Consider the following 22,498-nt stretch of genomic DNA (forward strand, 5'->3'; position numbering starts at 1 on the left):
AACTGCACGCTCGTATAGGCTGTGGGTGGTGACCCACAGCTATATGAGCGTCCAGGAGGACGCTCCATAATTATGGAGGGCAGCCCTCATTCAGAGCGTGCGCTCTGCTCAGAGCGTACGGCTCTGAATGAGTTTCCCTTGTGCTTTGTACTCAAAGGTTCATCTTTGCTAGTCTTTGGCTTCTTCACTACTAAAGTAACTTTTGCTGGAAGTACAGTACCATATTGCTACATTGGCATGATGGAATATTCACCAATGCACACACAAAATGCCCTTTTAGCTTCAGAGTGAATATAAGTCGCACAGTAAGCTGTGGCTGGCACACTTCCCATATCCCCTAATAAAAATTAAGAAATTGATTTTCTTTTGTTTGCCTCACAGGGCAAGATTTGGCTCCTTTTTATGAGACTGTAAATCCAATGCATCCCTAAGCAGAAAAAAAAACAAAGTTATCTGTTCTGCTTTCACTCACTCAGGTTTATGATGCTTAATTTACAATATTTGCCGGCATGAAGCACCTCTGGGTACAAATCACTATTTCATTGCATTTCCTATAATATACTGTATAGTATGTTGATGACAGACTTAACAGATAAATAGACATCAAGCCATATTGAAGAGAATGCTGCAGACTTCCTTATTTTCTGATTTAGCCCTTGGTAGGTACTTTTTAACTTGATTTTAAATGTTCAAATTACAAAAGTGAAATATCCAAGCAACTGGTATAAATACTACAAGGCTGGCAACACTATGTATTTTTGTCAGAGTATATGTGATCCAGAGCACAAGACATCAGTGGCGTAACTAGGGTCTTCGGAGCACAGGGCAAGTTTAAGATCAGCGCCCCCCACACACACACACAGAAAAGTATAGTTTACAAGACTCCGGTGCGTGCACAACATGGACGTGTCACATACCGGAAGGGGCATGGCTACTGAAAATGGGACGTGCCAACATGACACGCCACCCATTCCTTGTCATTCCGGGTACATTCCTTTCCATTCCATATGCACCTTACCTATTTGGTGGTTTCTTACAAAGTGGAACCTCTGAAGAGATACATCCTCCCTGGGACGACGACATCTTCAGTCGGTATTCAATATTCATGTAGGTCACATCGTCCGGAAGATGCCTGTTTGTGTTGGAATATTAATAAGGTCATCATCACACAACAGTGGTTCTACCAGACTCGTGCCCCCTGTGTAACTTCCTTCCCCCTGCTTCTTTCAGCCACACCATAATTTCACTGCATCGTCTCTTAGCTACACCATCATCTCCCTCCCTGCGTCGTCTCTCAGCCATACCATCAACTCCCCCCCACATCGTCTCTTAGCCAAACCATCACCTCCCCCCTGTGTCATCTCTCAGCACACCATCATCTCCCCCTGCGTCATCTCTCCCCTGCGTCAACTCTCAGCCACACCATCACCCCCTGCATCGTCTCTCAGCACACAGTCACCTCCCCCCCTGCGTCAACTCTCAGCACACCATCATCTCTCTCCTACGTCTTCTCTCGGGACACCATCACCTCCCCCTTGTGTCAACTCTCAGCCACACCATCACCACCCTCCCTGTGTCAACTCTTAGCACACCATAATTTCCCTACTGCATCATCTCACAGCCACACCATCACCTCCCTGCATCGTCTCTCAACACACCATCACCTCCCTGCGTCATCTTTCAATACACCATCACCTCCCTGCGTCATCTTTCAATACACCATCACCTCCCTGCATCATCTTTCAATACACCATCACCTCCGCCGGCATCATCTCTCAGCACACCATCACCTCCACCTCCTGCGTTGTCTCTCAGTCACACAATTAGCTCTCCCCCGCATTGTCTCTCAGCACACAGACACACACTGACACAGATACACATACACACTGACACATATATACACACTGACACATATTCACACCGACACATATACACACACACACACACACTGACACACACTGACACATATACATTAACACACACTGACACATGCACACTATACAGACACACGCACTTATTTCACCCAAATGCACCCAGCAGCCCCCCCATACCCCTCCCCTGACTCCACAATTACCCCCCCCTTGCAGCAATGTAGCCATCCATCTGGGCCAAGCAGCTTAGCCATCCACCTACCGACATGTCCCCCCCTCCCCTCCCGCTGCAGCTTAACCATCCCCCACCGACACCCACCCGCGGAAGCTTAGCCATGCACCTGAACCGCCTGCCCGCCCACCTGCATAACTTACCTGTGAGAGAGGGAGAGCGCCGGGGAAGGCACATTCACTCCAAGTCCTCACCCGGCGCAGACGGCAGGCAGGCAGCTCTAGTCCAGGAATAAGACTGCCTAGGAGGGGCTGCGCACTTCCGCTGCAGCTCCCCCTACAGGCAGCACCAGGCTAGCAGGCATACTTGCCTGCTTGTAAAAGGAGAGACAGGACAAAATGGTGGCAGGGAAGGGGGTGGGAGAGCGGGCGTGCGGGTACGATGCCCTGTCAGCGGCGCCCCCCTCTGCAGGGCTTGTCACGGTGCTCAGGGCACAAGCCCCACTCAACCCCCCTTAGTTACACCACTGCAAGACATGCATGCCTACACTCCTGAATTTGGGGAGTTCTCCCAGCTCCCAGCATAGTGGCCAACCATCCCACATCTTGCCACTACTCAGGTGAGGCGGGGGTTGTGATGAAGTGATTAGCTAAGAATTACTTTGTCGTGGCCCCATCCCTGGTGACAAAAAAATGTGAATAGCTACATTATGTAACTCGGATCTCCAGGAAGCAAAAACAGGAAAGTTGGTAAGTATGCCCCAAACTATTCCACTGTTAAAAGGGTATCTATAGGACCAAACCTCTCCCTTGGGGTGCCAGTGCCACCTTGTGTCCCCAACTACTGTATGCGGCTTACCTTAGCAGGCGGGAGGTGCAGGGACATCCTCTCCTAATGAAAGTGTTGTGCTTGGCTGTGGCATTATAACTGAGCAACACACTCCCAGTGTAACACTAAAATGAAGGAGTAGCAGTCAGCAGATTCGCAAAGTAACTGCTGACTGCTTCACCTTCATATCAGCAGCTAGCATTCCATGTAGGGTCACCATGGGACATTAGAAACACTGGAAAAGTGACATTATCATTGAGTCGCCATTGTAGGGGCCCCTAGCCATTGGAGCCTGAAGGCCCCTACACACTACACAATATTTTTAACGATTTGGTCTATTCTGACACAACGGAACAACAAATCGTTAAAAATGTGTAGTGTGTATGCACTACATTGTGTAGTGCGCGCTCCCGTGGGGACGTCAGCTTCATCGCCTGATCTTCTGTACATGCAGTAAGATCAGGCGATGCGGCTGACAATCCCAGCGCTATGTAGGGGGGGCGGCATATTGGGCAGACGGGCACCGGATCGCCCAGTGTGTGCAGACCGCCCGATATGTCGGCCCATTGGTGCTGGGATCGTGGGTGACATCACCAGGTACACAATCATTTAGGGTGTACCCAGCTTTTTGCAATCACCTAGATTCCCTTAATAGTAGCAACAGCCGTGGATAACGTGTCTAGAATCCATGTGGGGACACATACAGTGTGATTTTTAAAACTATGGGGCACATATAACATTTTTTTTCAGCCTGCAGTTTTCATTCAGGAAGTACCAATTAAATCAGAACTATAAATACAGTAAAATTGTATTGAAAACCAAATTATTCAAAGCAGATACACATTGAAGCCTGAAAAAATGTGTACAGTTTTTTTTCGTGGGGGGGAAGGTGGATGTGAGCTCGGTTTAGGGAAGGAGAAATAGTGGGTAAAGAAGAAAAATCTCTAATTAAAGGTAGACAGAATAAAGTGAATGTATAATATTTGTATCAATTGCATGGCAGACAGAAGAATTTGACATAATACAAGGGATACAGAGAATACAGATATGAACAAAACAGTCATGCAGAATAAGATGTCAGGAAGCAGTTTCAGTAAAAGTCTATAGAACAAAGAGGTATTGGATTTGCATGGCTGGGGTGGGAGCTGGTGGACAGACATTATGTTGCACTGGGGCTGTTTAGGGCCTCAGTGGATGGTACATAGTCAATCTGAGGCACAGAAATATGATGTCCCAATGATTGTATTAGACACAGCTTTGAGCACACACAATGCCCAGGAACCCTATTAAGGGCATGGCAAGTAGCAGGTAGAAACTATAAAGTCCAAGTTGCAGTGGGAAAGGAAGTGACAAGGTACAGTGTAGTCCAATTTGTAGACTAAGTTATGGGTTGAAAGGGGGTTTGTAGTAGTTAATGTTTCAAAGGCCCAAATGGAACAGAGGACCTGATTCAGAGCCGGACGCTATTTGCGCTCGCTCGTCCAGAAAAAGGGGCTGGCTATTTAAATTGACCGTTCGCTCTTTGCGGTCTGTTGACGCCTCTATGTCTGAACGAGCGAACAAAACATGCGGACGTTTTTTTGTAAAAAATGCCCCCTGGCCGCTCGCATCATACGTCATCTCCGCTATTTATTAGATTAATCGAGTACATCGAAAGGCAAATGAACTGCTCCCTATTCTTGTGGTTGCATTTTCCTACCGCAATCATGCAAGCAGTTCTGGCTAAAAGACACCCAACTGACGTGGTCGATGACGCTGCTTTGTTAATTATGCACACCCATTAAACGCCCGTTTTGACCGTTTGGCACGCCTGCGTTCGGATCTCCACTCCCCGTTTTCAAGCACCTTCCCTTGTTACCACCCACAAATGCCTCATCCTGTCACTCAAATTAGCAAGCATTCGCTATTTTGCGAGCACACGATTTCTGACCACACTGACTGGTTCGCGCATGCGTACTAAAACCCATACGCATGCGCAGATGTGCGAACATCGCTCGGAACGAACGAGCGGCCGCATACGAGCGGCTCTGAATCAGGCCCAGAGACCAAATGGAGCAGAGACCCAAATGGAAACACAGTAAGTTGTACCACTAGACCCATATAGGAGCCAAGGGGTCTGCAGGATCACTGGCGGTAACCTAAAGGGTATTGATTAGGAAGGACTTTCTGTATGTAATACAATTCACACAGATGGACATCCAACCCCAAAACTGGTACTACTCGTACTGTCCACAGCACGGCAAACAATGGGGGTGGTCTACTACAATATGTGCCTGTAATGCACCCAACAGGTCCTGTTGAGATAGAAGGTCACAAAGATGATGCAGCATGTGGAAAATGCCAACAACTCGATCTAGGATGCAGGTGACCCGTCCGTGAAATGGCAGTTCATCTGCAGAGATGGCACTAGGCTATGATCAATGTCCTCCACTTGGCAAAGAACCATTTTCGTCAGCTGTCCCAGACCAAGCGGAGGACTCCTGGTGAAGCTGGTGAATGGATGGCCCTATTTACAGTTCCACAAATGGGGCAGATTACGAGCTGCGACCTTGAATTATTTAGGTGATTTTACTGCTGGCTACTATTGATGGCTGTTATATTCAAAGAAAGTAGCAAGAATTGTTTCAGTCACTTTGAGCACCTTATCATTGGTGGGTCAGTGGCCGTGTTCTGTATAGTTGGGTATAGGTAATGCTATATCAAAATTGCATTATGTAGTGTCAAAAAGCTAAAATTTCCACTGACTGACTAATTGCCACTTTACACTCCCACAGAGCAAGCTATGGGGTCTACGGTAACATGGGAATATTGGGGACCAAGGAGCAATCAATGAATTGTCCTAAGTTTCCCTCTTGTTGAATGGGAAGAAACAGTGTTAACCCCTTTCTCCAGCAAATAAAATGAGTTATCACTGCTTAATAGACTCCTAAATGCTTCCTATCCTGGAAAGGAAATCCTGTGAAATCACTACAATGTACTGGCAAATATTCCAGGACAGTGCAGGAAAAATTCCAGGACAGTGCAGGAGATATCAGGTCTCTCCTGCATGTTAACACTATGAGATCTACAGTATGGAAACTGAATGCTTATTAGACTTTTTTTTTCACTGAACTCTTTAGTTCTGTCAAAAGGAAGACATGCCAAACAAACCAGGCTCTCCCCTAGTTAAAAAAAGTGATAATTAAAAAAACATCCAATGTAAATGTAGTAATAACAAATAAATACAAATATACAGATTTTAATTACATCACTATTATTTTTTTCAAATTAAAAACAAATAAACTATGTGTATTTTGTATCTTTCTTTTCAGAAACCTAGCCAATTTGGTACAGTACAATGAAAGGGCTTTCACTGAGTACTATAATGTACTCTTTAAAAAAAAAAAAAAAAAAAAAAAAACCTTGTTTTTCTGCAAAACGGATGCACATCAAACTGAAGAGAGGAAAAACCCACCCCTGGCAATGAAGCAGTTAGTAAGATCTAATATACAGTGTTCATGAAACAGAGAGGGAGGGGCACAGTTTTACAGCTACTGATTCTTAAGATTGACATGAGTATTAATATTAATAGCTTTAAGCTGCAATTAGGATTTTATTATTCAGGGTGTATTATTAATGTTACAATTCCATAATGGCATGACAGGTACATTATATTATCCTGCCTCCAGGTTTGTTTAAAGCAACCTACACTCAGGGATCCAGGTTTCTAGTAGTCACTGAACAGTGGGAGGGGCACAGCTTGCTTACTCCATGGATATAACTAAGCATTCATAAAATAAAATACGTTCTACTATAATACATTTCCCTTTAACCACTTAACTGACTAATTATTTCCTCAAAAACTTGTCTTCTCCATTCAATTAAGTTTAAAATATATATTTTTTAATGGATAAATATTTTATTGAAAAATAAAATGCCTAGGGGCTGTGGGCCTAATTCAGAGATGAACGCTCTGACCAAAGCGCTCGCTCTGAATCAGGGCCCTCCTCCCTAAAAATGGAGCGGCCTCTTGGACGCTCGCATAGCTGTGGGTTACCACCCACAGCTTATGCGAGCGTCCATGATGATGGTCGCGATGGTCAAGACCATCGCGACCATCGGGCTTGCGACGAGACCCTGCGGTAGGGTCTCGGTGACCGCAAGCCCTGGAGTGATTTTGGCTCTATCAGAGCAAAAATCACTCCCACTGACATCACTAGTGATGTCAGTGGGGCAGGACCCAGACAGTAGGCGTTCCCATGGGAACGCCTCCGACTGCCAGCCACGCCCTCAGCATGCCCACCAAAGGGGGCGTGCTGTCACTCACCATCGACAGCATGCCCCTTTTGGTGCGAGATCCCAAGCGACGTATTCCTCGTCGCTCGCCGGGTCTCGCGCATGCGCACGATGGAGCTCCCTCCGTCGTGCGCATGTGCATTCGGGCACCATCGACCCACTTGCGAGCGTCCTTCGCTCGAGAGCGGGTCTGAATCAGGCCCTGTGTCACAACCCCCCATCTCCATGGGCCCACATTGTAATAGTACCTTCGAACCCCGAGTGGCAATAAAACCCGCGGTGGCACTATGTTATCAGTGGCATTACTCCCCCCCACACACACACTTCACTAGTTGTAATAGATCCCTAGTGGCAATATCCCCCTGCCACCAGTGTCTATAGACCCTTCCTGAGGCATCTCCCTACCACAACTGTGTCCATAAAATTATATGTTTATTCCACCCACCTCCCAACAGGGCTAGAAATCCTTATTCGGGCATTAACCCTCCCCCCCACACACACACACATATGCCCCCAAAGTACCAAAATATCAACCCCTCCCTGAGTACTACTTAACCTCCTGGGGCCCTCCCTCATCCTGCCGAGCACTTCGGAGCGTGCGTTAGGGGAGACTGATGATCAGTCCTCCCTGCTGCAGAACTGATCATCATATTTGTTCTGGGGGTGAACTATGTATCCCTCCTCACATTATTTTCATTTTTGGCGCATGAGCCCCAGAGTGCCGTTCACACAGCATTCTGGGATGAGATTTCGGGTATGGTGTCAGTGGTCACAGGCTGCGACATCATTCCATCTCCTCCATAGCAGATGGGGGATGCAGCGGGATGGCATGGTTACATGGGATGTGACAGTGTCAGCTAAATCTTGGCTTGCCATGGTCGCATCCTCTGCGACCATGCCAGCTAAGTGGTTTATAGAACTTTATATATAATAATATGTCAATGGATTAGGATTTTCATATGTTGTCCACAGTCTAATTTTGACACTTGGATTCTGGCTGACCTATAGAAAACCTCTTGGCGTAATAGACTGACTGGTTTACTTGAAGATGATATCATTTGTAACTTGCAACTTTGGTATTTGCAACTTTGTTTCCCACTAAAGAGCATTTACTAGATTTATAATGTACTTAATGGATTGTGGAGCGCACACCTATGTATCATAGGACTCGGGGGTATAACAATAGCCTTCTGAAATGCCTAACACTAAGAACAATTTCCTGTAAACAGATCAGCCTGTCACAAACACTGCTTTCTCAAGGTTCAATGACAATGAATACATTCATGTTCATGTTATGGAATCACAGCTACTTGCAATATAAGGAGCCTCACCCCAGCAATCCGATCACTGCTGTTGAGTTGAAATGACCTCTTTCGATGAGTGATATTAGATTACTGTAGTTGTGGGAATGGATATAATGTATTATCTGATTGAATGCATTTTATAGTACAAACTATTGCCAATTCTACTAAAGAGATATTCTTTTGGTTTTATGTGTCACATAAAATATATTCTTCAATTTAACATCTGTGACATGATTGAAATTACAAAAACTCAACTTGCACTCATCTTTAAAAAAAAAAAATGTTTAACTTTCTGTAACGTTTACATATCTATTGGGTATTGTTTATATGAATGGCCAAACAAACCCAACAACCCTGATAATCGTGTCTAAAGGGGGGCATCCACTAAACGATTTTATACCCTGTCCAACCTCTTAACGATTTTCCCTTGAAGTTTCCCTTGAAATTTGATCTTCCACTCTGAACGATTTGCAAACGATGTGCAAACGATGTGCAAACGATTTGTAAACGATTTTCAAAAGATCTAAGGATAAACGATGTCGTTTCAAACTGTGATTGACAGCTCTCAGCTATAGTGGGCAGATATTTTAGAGGGGTGGGCGTGGCTATACTGAGGGAATAAATAGCTGGCGGCCATTTTACTCATTGCATTTATGCTCTGTGGCTAGTTTGGTTTGGTTTATACCTGCTGAACGCTGTTGCATTGCTCATTTGCTGTGGTTTGTTTTTGGCTTGTCTTTAAACAAACTGTACTTATTTCTCTTCCTCATGGATCCTTCTTATCGCTATCGTGTGATGACAGCATATGCTGGAGTCGTGCTTTTAGCTGATAGGGAGAGGTCTGAGAGACGGAGAAGGGTGCACTCATGCTGGACCAGGGAGTGGTTGCTGCAGAGGGATACTCTGTCGCACATGCCACTGCTGATGGGACTACGTGAGAACAACCCTGATGACTTCCGAAACTATCTGAGGATGGATGACGTCACCTTCCAGGAGTTATTGAGTTTGGTGACGCCCTATATCGAGAGGCAGGATACGAGGATGCGAAGGGCCATACCCCCTGAGGAGAGGCTGATCGCTACCCTGCGGTTCCTGGCGACTGGCAGATCCCTTGCTGACTTAAAGTTTGGCGCCCTCATCTCTGCGCAAACTTTAGGTCGCATCATTCCGGAAACCTGTCGAGCCATATTTATGGTTTTGAAGGCTGAGTATTTTAAGGTAATCACATTTTATACTGTTCATTTATTAAGTGATCCAGGAACCCATTATCCCCCTCTCCCTTCAGAAATGTGTATGTGCAGGACTCCTAGTATACACATGCAGGTCCCCGCAGTCTGCCCTAATCTCTCACACATCATGTGCTGCCCCTCTACTATATGCTGCAGGACCCCAGTATTCCCCCCCCCTGAAATGTGTATGTGCAGGACTCCTAGTATACACTTGCAGGTCCCCGCAGTCTGCCCTAATCTCTCACACATCATGTGCTGCCCCTCTACTATATGCTGCAGGACTCCACTATTCCCCCCCCCTGAAATGTGTAAGTGCAGGACCCCACTATCCCCCCCACCTGAGATGTGTATGTGCAGGATATATTTTATTTGCTAAAAAACACTTCACATACCCTATTTTAAAAATCTGTTTTAAATTGGAATATAATGGGGTTGATGTATGAAGCCCAAAACCAGTATCAGCGCATGTTATGTGCGCTGATACCGCTTCTCCCCGATGTATGATCGGGGGGTCTGGACGGTAATTGATAGGGGCGCTATGTGCCTCTGTCATTATTGGTGCTGCTATCTACAAGATAGCAGTGCCGAGCATAAGGGCCATACCGCATGACCATTCGTCTGGCTGTAGCTGGCGTTATGGTCAGCTACAGCCTGGCGCTAGCCTATGCCCACAACAGGGACAGCACTGTCCCTTCTGGGGCTGCTGCCGGCTCTAGGGCTGCACATGGGGATCTCGCGATACTGGCGAGAGCCGGCCTGGACAGACACAGTGCATCAGCACTAGGCTGATGCGCTCTGCTCTCCAGCGGTTAGTGCCGGAGGGGGGATTTAAGGCTCCCCCTTTCCGTCCCATGAGATGTTCTTACAACTCATTGGTAGTGCTTCCTGCTTCGCCTCGGAAAAGAGGCGAAGCATGAAGCGGTATAGGGGCACGGTAAGTGCCGCTATCATACATCTACCCCAAAGTGTTTAAATCTCTTTTTGCATTTTTTTATTTTTTTTATTTATATTATTTTGTTTTAGTTTCCATCTACCGTGGAAGAATGGCAAACAATAGCTCAGCAATTTGAAGATAAGTGGAACTTTCCAAATTGTGGCGGGGCAATTGATGGGAAGCATGTGCGCATTGTCCCACCAGCTAATAGTGGCTCGCTCTACTACAATTATAAAGGTTATTTTAGCCTTGTGTTGATGGCCATTGTCAACGCCAACTACGAATTCATTTTTATAGATGTGGGTAAAAATGGCCGTGCATCAGATGGTGGATCATTTAAGGACACTGAATTTTACCATCGTATGATATCTGGAGCCCTCAATTTACCGCCTGTTTCACATTGCAAGCATCAATTGAACTTTGTGTTCGTAGCTGATGCGGCCTTTGCCTTAAAGGAGAATGTAATGAAACCCTATCCCCAAAGGGGTTTAACCAAAGAGCGGCGTATCTTTAATTATCGCCTTTCAAGGGCTAGGCGTACTGTGGAAAATTCGTTTGGCATCATGTGCAGCAGGTTTAGAATTTTCTATACACCTATTAATCTGGAAATTTCTAAAATTGAATGGGTAGTAATGGCGTGCTGTGCTCTACACAACTTGTTACGGCGTAAAGCTACATCGCAAACACACTTACCTACCTCTGTTTTGGAGCGGCCCGAACAAATGGTGAACAATGAACTCTTGCCATCAGTATCCCAATCCAGAGTCCCTCAGGTTGCGTCAGGGCGTGCAAAAGCAATAAGGGAGGAATACCTCCATTTCTTCAATGGTGTGGGTGCCGTGGAATGGCAAGATAATTACATATAATTGTTTATTTTACCCATACTTAATATTTGCAAAATGACAATAAAAGTTTTTTCAAACACTGACTTTTTGGATACTTATTTGAATTAAATTTACTAAAATGTCATTAGATCATGTACCAAAATGTTCCTAATTTAAAGTTGCTTATGCTTTTAGATAAATTCATTTTTAATTATTGTGTTTTTTTTTTTAAATATTATAAAGTGTTTTTTTTTTAATAAGATTTTGTTTTGGTTTTACAACAACATCTGGATATAATATGGGTATAAAGCAATGATTAGGTGTGAAAATTGTGGCCCTGATTCAGATACGGGCGCTCTGATAGAGCGCTCGATCAGAATCAGGGTTTTTTTTTTTTTTTAATTAAGTGGCCTCCTGGCCCCTAGCATAGCTGTGGGTGACCACCCACAACTAATGCGAGCGGCCAGGATGATGGTCGCCATGGCGACCATCCCGCTTGCAATGAGACCTTTGTGGTAGGGTCTCGGCCATCGCAAGCCCCAGAGAACTTTCGGCATTAACAGAGCCGGAATTTCACAAGTGATGTCAGTGGGGCCGCCCCCAGACGGCAGGCGTTCCGGCAGGAAAGCTTCCGTTTGGGCTTCCACCCCCCCGGCCCGCCCGCCAAAGGGGGGCGTGCTGTCACTCAACATCGACAGCACGACCCCTTTGGTGTGAGACCCGGAGCGACGGATTGCCCGTCGCTAGCCGGGTCTGGCGCATTTGCGCACGATGGAGCCGGCTCCGTGGTGCGCATGCCCAGTGGTCAACCATCGACCCCGTTGCGAGCGCTCAGTGCTTGCGACCTTGTCAGAATCAGGCCCTGAATTCACAAATTATTCAGGGTCAGTATACATAGGATGAATGGTACACATATTCAATTCACACACATAGGTTAATGAAAATCACACTCACAACCAAACATTTATTCTACATGAATGTACCATCAATAAAGTAAAACACAAGACCAGAGTATTGAAGTTGACAATTTTTATAAGTATAAAAAAAAAAAAAAAATGGACCGGATTCATTGAATATTACCAGGCCAATGAGTGCCTCCTCAGCAGGGACTACTCCAAACATGAGAAGCTTCAGGCACTGAAATAAGTGTAATATACAGTCGGGAGCTAAACAGTGATGTCAACATAAGCAGGGTGAAGAACAAGAAATAGGGTTCAAAAACAGTGTCCATGGGAGCACAAGAAGTATGCAGAAATCAAAACATTCGGAAAACAGGTGCAAATGTAGTACATTTGCCAAAGTTAAGGCACTATGTACATGCTCAAATTCAGCCTTGACAAAGAACCAAAGAAAAAGAAGTGTCACATTTTTGAATCACTTAAAAAAACCGAACATTAAAAAATATCTAATAATTAAAATAAATCTCATCATCGGCCTCCAGCGTGGCATGTGCACTCATCCATGATGAGCGCACTTCACTGCTGGATGTGGTGGGAATGGGAACTGGTGTCTGTGGGGCGCCCGACGCATGATAGGTGAGGGGATGTGACGGAGGAGGAATTGGCCTTAGTTGGGACGCGGGTCTATGAGGTGGGATAGGGAAATTGTCAGAAGACAATGGGGTGGGCTGCGCCATCATATATGACCCTATGTTACTATGCTCGTCCAATTTTCCATCGTGAGCTAGTAACAGAGCGTTATATATAAGACGCTTGAAATGATGCAGCTGGTTATGAGCCATGCTGTCCATTTCGTTGCCGATGTGAGCTGCAAAAGTTTGATTTGGACCGGGGGGTGCATGTAATACCTCCTCCGCGTGACTCAAAAATCTGTCACTTCTTGACGGGCCAGAGGATGGAGTCCTGGAAGCCGTCCTCCGCTTCTTGGCGGGTGCTGCCACTGCCGGCCTCTCGATTCTAGACTCCATAACCTCTGTGGTCTCGCTGGTTGAAGGGACAGGATTCACATCCAGGACTTCCGCCTTTGGAAAAATGACAAACAAATAATAAAAGTATTTAGCTATTAACAAAATAAACATACATACAGTGCCTTACAAGTTGTTTTTTAATTAAAAAATCACAACATTTGGAGCATCACCATCCTGTCCATCCTAGCAAAAATTATACACTATGGGCCTGAATCAGACCCGGACGCAAGTGGTGAGCGCTCGCAACGGGGTCGATGGTGGCCCAGAGCGTATGTGCACGACAGCCGGCTCCGTCGTGCGCATGCGTGAGACCCGGACAGCGACGGCCACTCAGTCGCTCCGGGTCTCTCAACAAAGGGGTCGTGCTATCGATGTTGAGTGACACCACGTCCCCTTTGGTGGGCGGGCCAAGGGGGTGACTGCCCAAACGGAGGCGTTCCCATGTGAACGCCTACCGTTTTGTGCCGCCCCACTGACATCACGAGTTATGTCAGTGGGAGAGATTTTGGCTCTGTTAGAGCCGAAATCTCTCTGGTGCTTGCGGCCAAGAGACCCTACCACAAGGGTCTCATCGCAAGCCCGATGGTCGCGATGGTCTTGACCATCGTGACCATCATCATGGCAGCTCGCTATAGTGGTCCTGATTCAGAGCTAGCAATCTGTCGCAGCAAGCGGCTCTGAATCATGGCCAATGTCCAATTAAAAAATACAATAGTTTAATGGCATACCTGGTCCTGCCCCTCCACATTCTCCACGAGGGTCTCTTCTTCCTCGGGAACCAGCGAAGACCGCGCCCGTGTCTTTGGCTCTTGGTCAAGGACGAATTTGAGCAAGTCATAGTACCATAATTTTGGCTTTACGACTTCATCTGCACCTGCTCCCGAATGTTTTGAATCTTCATACTTCTTGTGCTCCTTCAGGAACACTGTTCTCAACCCCTGGATCTTGTTCTTCACCCAGTCTATGCCAACATCACTGTCGCACTCCCGACTGTATGCTAACAACTTCTTCAGTGCCTGAAGCTTGACGTCACGATTGGAGTAGTCCCGATCTGCGTGCTTCCAAAGGCACTCATTGGCCTGGTAGATCTCAATGAACCCGGTCACAAACGCTCTGGATTGAGTTCCAGTCATGTCTGCAAGTGAGAAAAAAAAAATAAATAAAAAAAATGCATTATCCTATGCAGCCTCCCCAATATGCCCTTTATGCAGCCTCTCCCCCCTATGCCCTGTATGCAGCCTCTCCCCCTATGCCCTTTATGCAGCCTCTCCCCCCTATGCCCTGTATGCAGCCTCTCCCCCCTCTGCCCTGTATGCAGCCTCTCCCCCCATGCCCTGTATGCAGCCTCTCCCCCTATGCCCTTTATGCAGCACCCCCTATGCCCTTTATGCAGCCTCTCCCCCTATGCCCTGTATGCAGCCTCTCCCCCTATGCCCTGTATGCAGCCTCTCCCCCCTATGCCCTGTATGCAGCCTCTCCCCCCTATGCCTTGTATGCAGCCTCTCCCCCCATGCCCTTTATGCAGCCTCCCCCTATGCCCTGTATGCAGCCTCTCCCCCCTATGCCCTGTATGCAGCCTCTCCCCCTATGCCCTTTATGCAGCACCCCTATGCCCTTTATGCAGCCTCTCCCCCTATGCCCTTTATGCAGCACCCAAATGCCCTTTATGCAGCCTCCCCCTATGCCCTTTATGCAGCACCCCCATGCCCTTTCTCCAGCACCCCCCCACAGTATGCCCTTTACACTGCACACCCCCAAGTACCTCTATGCAGCACCCTCCAAGTGCCACACCCCGTTTGTGTGCCCCCTCTTTTACCCCTTCCCAGTGCCAGTCCCCAGGGAGTGCTACATTGGTGGACAGTGGTGTACAAATAAATACTTACCGATCTTCTATTTGGGATCCGCGTGGTCCTCCAAATGCTGCCTCTTGTCAGACGCTCCGTCAGGGCAGAATAATAAACAAAATGGTGGTGTGGGAGTGTCAGGGAGTGGTTCATCGTTTGATCGTTCACCCTGAACGATGTGCAAACGATGTGTAAACGATGTGCAAACGATTTACAAGCGATATAGAAGCGATCAAGTGAAATTGACCTGCATGTTCACTCGATGGAGGAGACGATCACACGACCAGCGGGAGCGCGCATCGTGCATCGTGAGAAACTATTTCTGCACAATGTGTAAACGATTTGTAAACGATTTTTAAACGATTGAACGATAACGATATCGTTATCGTTCAATCGCCTGCTAAAATCGTTTAGTGGATGCCCCCCATTAGGCAGAGATTTATCAAGAGGAAAAGTGTTGCCTATAACTGGACTTGATAAATAATAGCCCGAAAAGCCTAAAGTCACCACCAGTACTAGGCTATAGATCATCCTGTCACAATGTCTCACTGCTCTACTCTGCTCAGCATAGAGCTGAAATCCCTAAGGCAGATGCTCCAAAACTCGGTCCTCAAGGTACCCTAACGGTCCATGTTTTAAGAATAACCATGGTTGGGCACAGGTGACTTAATTAGTGCCTCAGTCAATTTCATTTAGCCATCTGTGCTCAACCATGGATATCCTTAAAAACTGTACCATTAGGGTGCCTTGAGAACTTAGTTTGGGAACCTCTGCCCTAAGGGAAATCAGCCTTTTTTTTCCTGTAGCACTAATTGTCCAATAAAGTTCCTAAATTACATGATTTTAGCTGTTTTTTTTTAAATCCATTTTAATGCCCATACACTTCAGGGTGGTTTTGCCAAAACACGGGGCCAGTGCACATCTGAAATAATAATTATAATAATAATAATAATAATAATAATAAAATGAAGAATATTACCATCTAAAGTGCTAAACAAAACTTAGTGAGAGTCACATTTGAGATACTGATGTTGACAGCTAACTGTTCTGTCGCAGACATCTTTGATAATGACTGCTAATTTGATGACAGTGGAGCTGATACAGAGTTGGTTACACAGCAAAAAAAAAAAAAAGGAGTAAGTTTGCACCTTGGCAAACCCATTCTGCACTGCGGGTGCAAACTTACTTACCAACTCTGAATCAGCCACAGTATGCACAGGGGGTTTGGCCACTATGGGGTGGATCCAACAATGCAGGGTCTCCTTCCGTCTGAGGACCATACTTCCCAAGGATGGCCCCTATCTGCCGCATCTGTTGCATGCTAGAAGAGAATATTTGGGCCCTTGGAAGCCACAGCAGCATCGAGAAGCCAATTTGTGTTACAGGGCCCAGTGATGCATGGGCATATTTATAATGGGTGCAGGGTGTGCAGTGCACACAGGCCCCTGGGTTCGGGGGGGGGCCCACAACACACACCCTGCACCCATATGTTTTAATACTTACCCCTCCGAAGTCCCACGTCGGGCTGTAGTGCTGGAGGAAACACCTGAAAAACAGCCACCGCTGCTATTTTCTCGGCGTTGTGCTCATGTGCACTAGGGAAATCGCCGGGAAAATGGTGGCCGTGCTATTTTCCCGGTGACCTGCGCATGCGCAGTAGACTCTTGGCACACTCTAGTGTCCAGAGTTTACTGCTGTGGTGACGCGGCTGGCCGCAGGGGAGAGAGGAGGGAGCCCCGGACAGGAAATGCACACGAGCCCCCTCCTCACTTAAGACGCCTCTGCGGTGATGCACTATTCTGTACCTGCTTAAGCCAAAATGATTAAGTTTATCTTCTGTTGTTTGATTCTAATTAGCACCTAAGAATATACAGTCGCTTAGAAAATAGTTCTACTTGTAACTGCTGTATCTAGAACACTTACTTTTGTATAACTGCTGCTGTAGTTGTAACTAGCATACAATTATGTTTTTGCATTTCTAGCCCAAACTGCACATTGCTCTACATTAAAGTGCTAATTTTTTATATGTTTTTTGTGTAAAAAATAAAAAGCACCACAGACTAAGGCATGGGCTTATGCATCTTGGAAACATCCTCTTTCCAGTTGTATTTTATTATCTTTAATTATTTTGTAGAGAAAGTGATTGCAGAAGACTGGCTTGAAAACAACGGCTTGTTTCTGGTCTGAGGGGATTCACCGTTTCTAAAGGGTTAACAATACTTTGCTCAGAGAGTTCAGGCAGCAAAGAGCATATACTATATGACATTAAAACAACTATTGAAATATGGGCAGGTGTCAGATCTGCCAAAGTTAATATTTTCTAACTAATCAAAATGTTTTCATTTGTTTAGTATTACCATGGCGATTGTTCCAGCACACTATTATTTTAATTTAACTCTAATCCAAGGAATTAACATCTGTTATTTCTTTAGAATAATTATTAATAGTTGGATTTCAACACAACCATCTAGAAAACAGATTAAACATCACACAAGCTTCATATTTCTGTGTCCTGGCGATGGTGCTTTTCCTAATTAGATTGCCCCACAGCAAGGGACAAATGATTGCAGTTCTCAGGAAAACATCACATCCCCTCTATCTAGTATTCAGATGTTGATGACGTGAGAGACTAGGTGAGGAATGCACTCAGACTGGTAAACGTGATTAATGCTACAGATCTGGATGACTGCACATATGACAAGGGGGAAAAATGACGCCTCATTTTGGATAACATGTTTGTAGACTATAATTATTTATAATCCCAGCCCACAACTGGGAATGCTTAATTACACTTGGGTGATTAAAGAGAAATACGGAAAGACTTGGTTGTAATGTTTAGAATCAAAGTTATCTATCAGTTTTTTTTATTTGTTGTGTAAATTGTCATCCCAGATTATTAGAAATGGCAGCAAATTTTATATAAACTGTAGGTTTGCATTTGCCATAAATAGAATTCTAGTTTGACAATTAAAATTTAATTGTAGTTTTTTATGGATTTTAGCTTGTTCCATATATTTAATTATTAACGTACATGTGTACACACATTGATGTATCTATTATATATATATATATATATATATATATATAAAATGTGTCTGTGTGTACCATATATGTACTATGTGCCATATATGCACCAACAAAACCATGTAAATGAAGACCACATGATATATTCCAAATTGTTCCGGTCTCAAATTACCCTTTTCTTTAGGTCCAAAGTACAGCTTAGATGAAAAAATTAGTGAGGAAAACACCCCTAACTACACTACACTGCACACATTGTGTGGTTGTGTGTTTTTAGTGTGATGTAGTTCTCATTGTAAGGTAACATTATACTTTTCATTCTAACGCAAATATAAGTATAAATAATATGTGAATTGTTCCATGATAGCAAGGCGCATAGCGGCCCTATGTTATTCTTTCTCTCTACTGTTGATGATAAATAGACCCGTTTTGTTATTACATGGGTGCCAAATGGGCTGTGAAAGTTCAACGTGTTCAATGGCTCTTGGAGCTAATGTATCTCTTGTCAGTGTCTTGTTGCTCTAGACATAAAGCAGCATTTGTGATTGGGTAGTGATGCCAGCATAAACTATAGCTACCACATGTCTACATTATATGAATGACTTATAAGATGTAAACATATGAATAATGGAAACCTTCATACAGTAATTCTTAGCTACTAATTATGATTACAGTTTGCACCAGATGTATGTAAATTTAGTCCTATGGATCTTAACTAACACTGTCTACTGAAGTAATCAGATGTTAATTTATCAATTTAACAAAATAAATTATTCCAGACTACACCATTGTGGTAAACTTTTGTAATAGTTTCATGAAATAATACACCATTTTACTCTAAGCTCTCAGACCTGTTTACCCTTTCTATAATTTGTTTGGTTACAGGACATTTACAAATTTCAGGTTCTGTACTATGAAAATGAATGGATGAACTTGATAATACGTATTATGAGGAGTAAAACTAGTACATGCACCACAGTTTTCCGTGCTGAAAACACATACAAAGATATCTAGGTGTAAGTCTCCCAATGCCATGACAGTGTTTTTAAAAGCACATATTTCTAGCTCTTGTAAGCCCTTCTCTGTCGGCTTCACAGAAAGGATTGCATTAGCAAATTAAACAAAAATAGATTATGATTTCACTATAGCCATGCCCTGAAAACTTACATCCACTGATTTAATTCCATAACATAGCATGTTTTTTTTGGATTGCTTACCTTTCACAAAGGCTTAAGGAGATGGCACAGCCAATTGCTCGCCCTTTCATTGGCTGCTTGCCATTGGCAGAGGCTTCCTCAATGATCCTTGCAGATTCTCTGGCACGTGGCATTAAGACTACAACACACAAAGTGCAATGAAACTGACGGAAATCTAATTAGTATATAAGGGATTAAGCAGTGTGGAAAAAAATGATTTCATCTTAATGCCTGGGATTCAGCTCAATTAATCCTTTATGTGCCAGGAGGGTCTGGTAATATAGTGTCCTTTGAGTGAGAATTTGTATTACTTCAAATACACCCATAATAATATAAAAAAAGACACAGAAAATAGTTGAAAACTATTTTTGGTGTCACTTTTATATCTTTTCTCACATGTATTTGTGAAGACGTTCTTCCTAATTGATAGCACTGGTTCTGTGTAATGGATTGGCTGCATTGCTGTGAAATAGATTCACAAATGGTTGGCTTCAATCTGGGTAATTTGTGCACTTTCCATTGAAAGTATACCTTACTTTTCCTGATTGTCTGGATTTGTTTTATTCAGTAACACATTGGGACATTGTTCTGCAGACAACCTTTACTCCTTTCCGGGGCCGAAAACTAACAGTCACCAAAAACCACAGTACTTGTTTCCTTTTGCATGGGTGGTGGCAGCGTTGTGAATGTGCTTACCACTACAAAGGGAGCTTGCTGTTTACTGTCAATTCCAGCCCACGGGCATACTCAGAATAAAAGCTTGTGGGCCTGTAGAGGGGATGTAGTCGGCATCCCAACAGTTAGAATGCCGATGGTCACAATACTGACAGCGCCATGATTGTCAGAATACTGAAAGATTGCGGAGGTAAGTATTAGGTTAGGGGGAGGGTTAGGGTTAAGGGCAAGGTTAGATTTGGGCACTATTCCGACCATCAACATCCTGACCGTCAGGATCCCATACCCAACCCCCGTAGAGAGCCTATGGTCCATGTACCTTTACTCTCACCCAATAGTGTGCACCATAGCAGCTGTGTGGGCTGCCATTGTGGTGCTCTATAAGGCTTTGGAATAAATAGGTAGAATCGGTAACTTTATCTGGAGAGATAAAATAAAATATCTAGTGGGAAATTTTGAATAATGCCACCTAGTTGTCAATAAGTAGAGCTTGTAATACACTTGCATGCTATTAATGATTACTTTTGAACAAAGTATTTGGTAAACAGGATAGCACTTCACTTTTGATCAATAAGAATTGTCATACCCACTTATATATAAATGTATCAGTTTAATGTCAGTGTAAGAATTTTTTAAGTAACGTTTTTTTTATTTGACTTTTTTTTTTTTAAACTTAGGACTGTACTATTTTGCCAGAACTTTCTTTTCAGCAATAACCTGTTTTATTACATACATTTTAATCAGTGCAAGATTTACACTCTTTAGATGACATTAAACTGAGGCCAGAACCAATGTGTACAGCGAGAATACATATAAGGGTTTAAGGAAATTTATGAGTGTTCTGTAGTCATTAAAATTTGAGACTTTAAGAATTTGTATTCAAAATCCGCGCATCAGGAAGCACCTCTGTGTACTTTCAGGCCCAGGATATATAACCCCGAACTCATTGACTTGTAATCAGTAACCAACTAACATCATTGACTCTGGGACATGAAGAACCTCTGTAGCATCCAGGGATTCCTGAGGGGTCCTTTAGTGTTTAAAAATTAAAGCCAAATCCATTAGGACTGCTAACCACTGATTATTAGCCATCTGTTTATACAGATTCAAATGCCAACTCATTAGGGCTGGGGAAAAAAAACAGAAGACAGGATATTTAAAGCAGTTAGACAGTAACTTATTGACCGAGTGAACAGCAGCAGGAGCAATTGGGAATAGATAGAACAAGATTTGCTAATTTATGAGCATAACATGTGAGACCTGGAGGGACTTGGGTTACAGTGTGCTCAGGTAATGTACAGTACATGGAGTCACCTTGGACTGTGTTCTTGAAAACTAGCAGATGATCTTTTTTTGCAACATGTTAGCAGTTACTGACACATATTTACCATGGGATCTATATTGTATGTGCTAATGTGTTAATAAACAGTTTTGTAAAATGAAATAAGCATGGTACACCTACATAGCTCATATTGCTTCAGAAGTGTACATTTCAAACTTTATCTGGGTGACGATTATTCAAACCCCCCTGAGCTGTATATAATTTGATCTGAAGGTCCAAGCGTGTCGTATTACAGACCATTTAGAACAGTGTATTTATTGAACATCAAGAAGGAAAATATGAATAAGCCCCTATTAATCACTATACACACCTCAAGCCATGCTATTCAATATCCCCTCATCTCTTATTTTTACTGAAACAAAATAGCTGTTGGTAAAAGACCAACAAATCCTGAAAATAAAAAGGAAAAGGAAATACTGTTACCTAAACTCTTATTTATCATCCCCCTAATTGTATTGTCCCAGCTGTATTGTAAACACGGACCTAAGAATAAGTTGATTCACTGTGTCCTATTTAACTACAATAAAGGGCCATTGTCTTTTTACGATGAATACATTTTTGTACCTATGTGTGCTATACTGTACTGATAATGCTAACAACCAGTGACTATAACTTTTTACATCTAGAAAGAGCAAAACCAGTAGCAGATTTGTACAACATTAACATTTATAATAAAATATACTCCACATATCATCTATGCCTTACACTGTGCAACATTGTATTATTCTTGCTGATAAAACATATTACTGTATCTGGTTCCCCGATGAGGCTTCCATAGTTGCAAGTCTTATTATTGCTGTATTCTCAAAGGGTTAAAACAGTGTTGCACATCAACAGAACAAATAGAAATATGGGGTGCCCAAGGAAATAAGCCATAACTGTGAGGGAAGTGACAGGATCAATAAACCATCTTAGTTTGGAGAAACAAGATGGAGAGCAGTACATTAAAAAGCACTTTGAAAAAAAGAGGAAAAAAGAAAAATATGAAAAACAGACTTTTATTGTTGGTCTCCATTTAATTTGTGCCTGGGAAGAATTTCAGAAGCAGTTGTGTTT

The 22,498-nt window shown here is 43.9% G+C and overlaps 2 protein-coding genes across 4 annotated transcripts in view; one reads left to right on the top strand and one right to left on the bottom strand.

Moving 5' to 3' along the window:
* NTRK3 (neurotrophic receptor tyrosine kinase 3) overlaps window positions 1-22,498 on the top strand; it is a 700,933-nt gene that overhangs the window by 440,019 nt on the left and 238,416 nt on the right. The gene's annotated exons all lie outside the window — the stretch shown is intronic.
* On the bottom strand, window positions 12,501-14,537 carry LOC148481880 (uncharacterized). Its single transcript, XM_088452666.1, has 2 exons — window positions 14,093-14,537; window positions 12,501-13,418 (listed from the first exon to the last, which is right to left on the bottom strand). Exons 1-2 carry the CDS (start codon window positions 14,495-14,497, stop codon window positions 12,843-12,845), a joined length of 981 nt encoding a protein of 326 aa, XP_088308792.1. The 5' UTR covers window positions 14,498-14,537; the 3' UTR covers window positions 12,501-12,842.

The sequence above is a fragment of the Taudactylus pleione genome, unplaced genomic scaffold (assembly GCF_031769625.1).
Source record: "Taudactylus pleione unplaced genomic scaffold, aTauple2 ptg000556l, whole genome shotgun sequence".
NCBI lineage: Eukaryota > Metazoa > Chordata > Amphibia > Anura > Myobatrachidae > Taudactylus > Taudactylus pleione.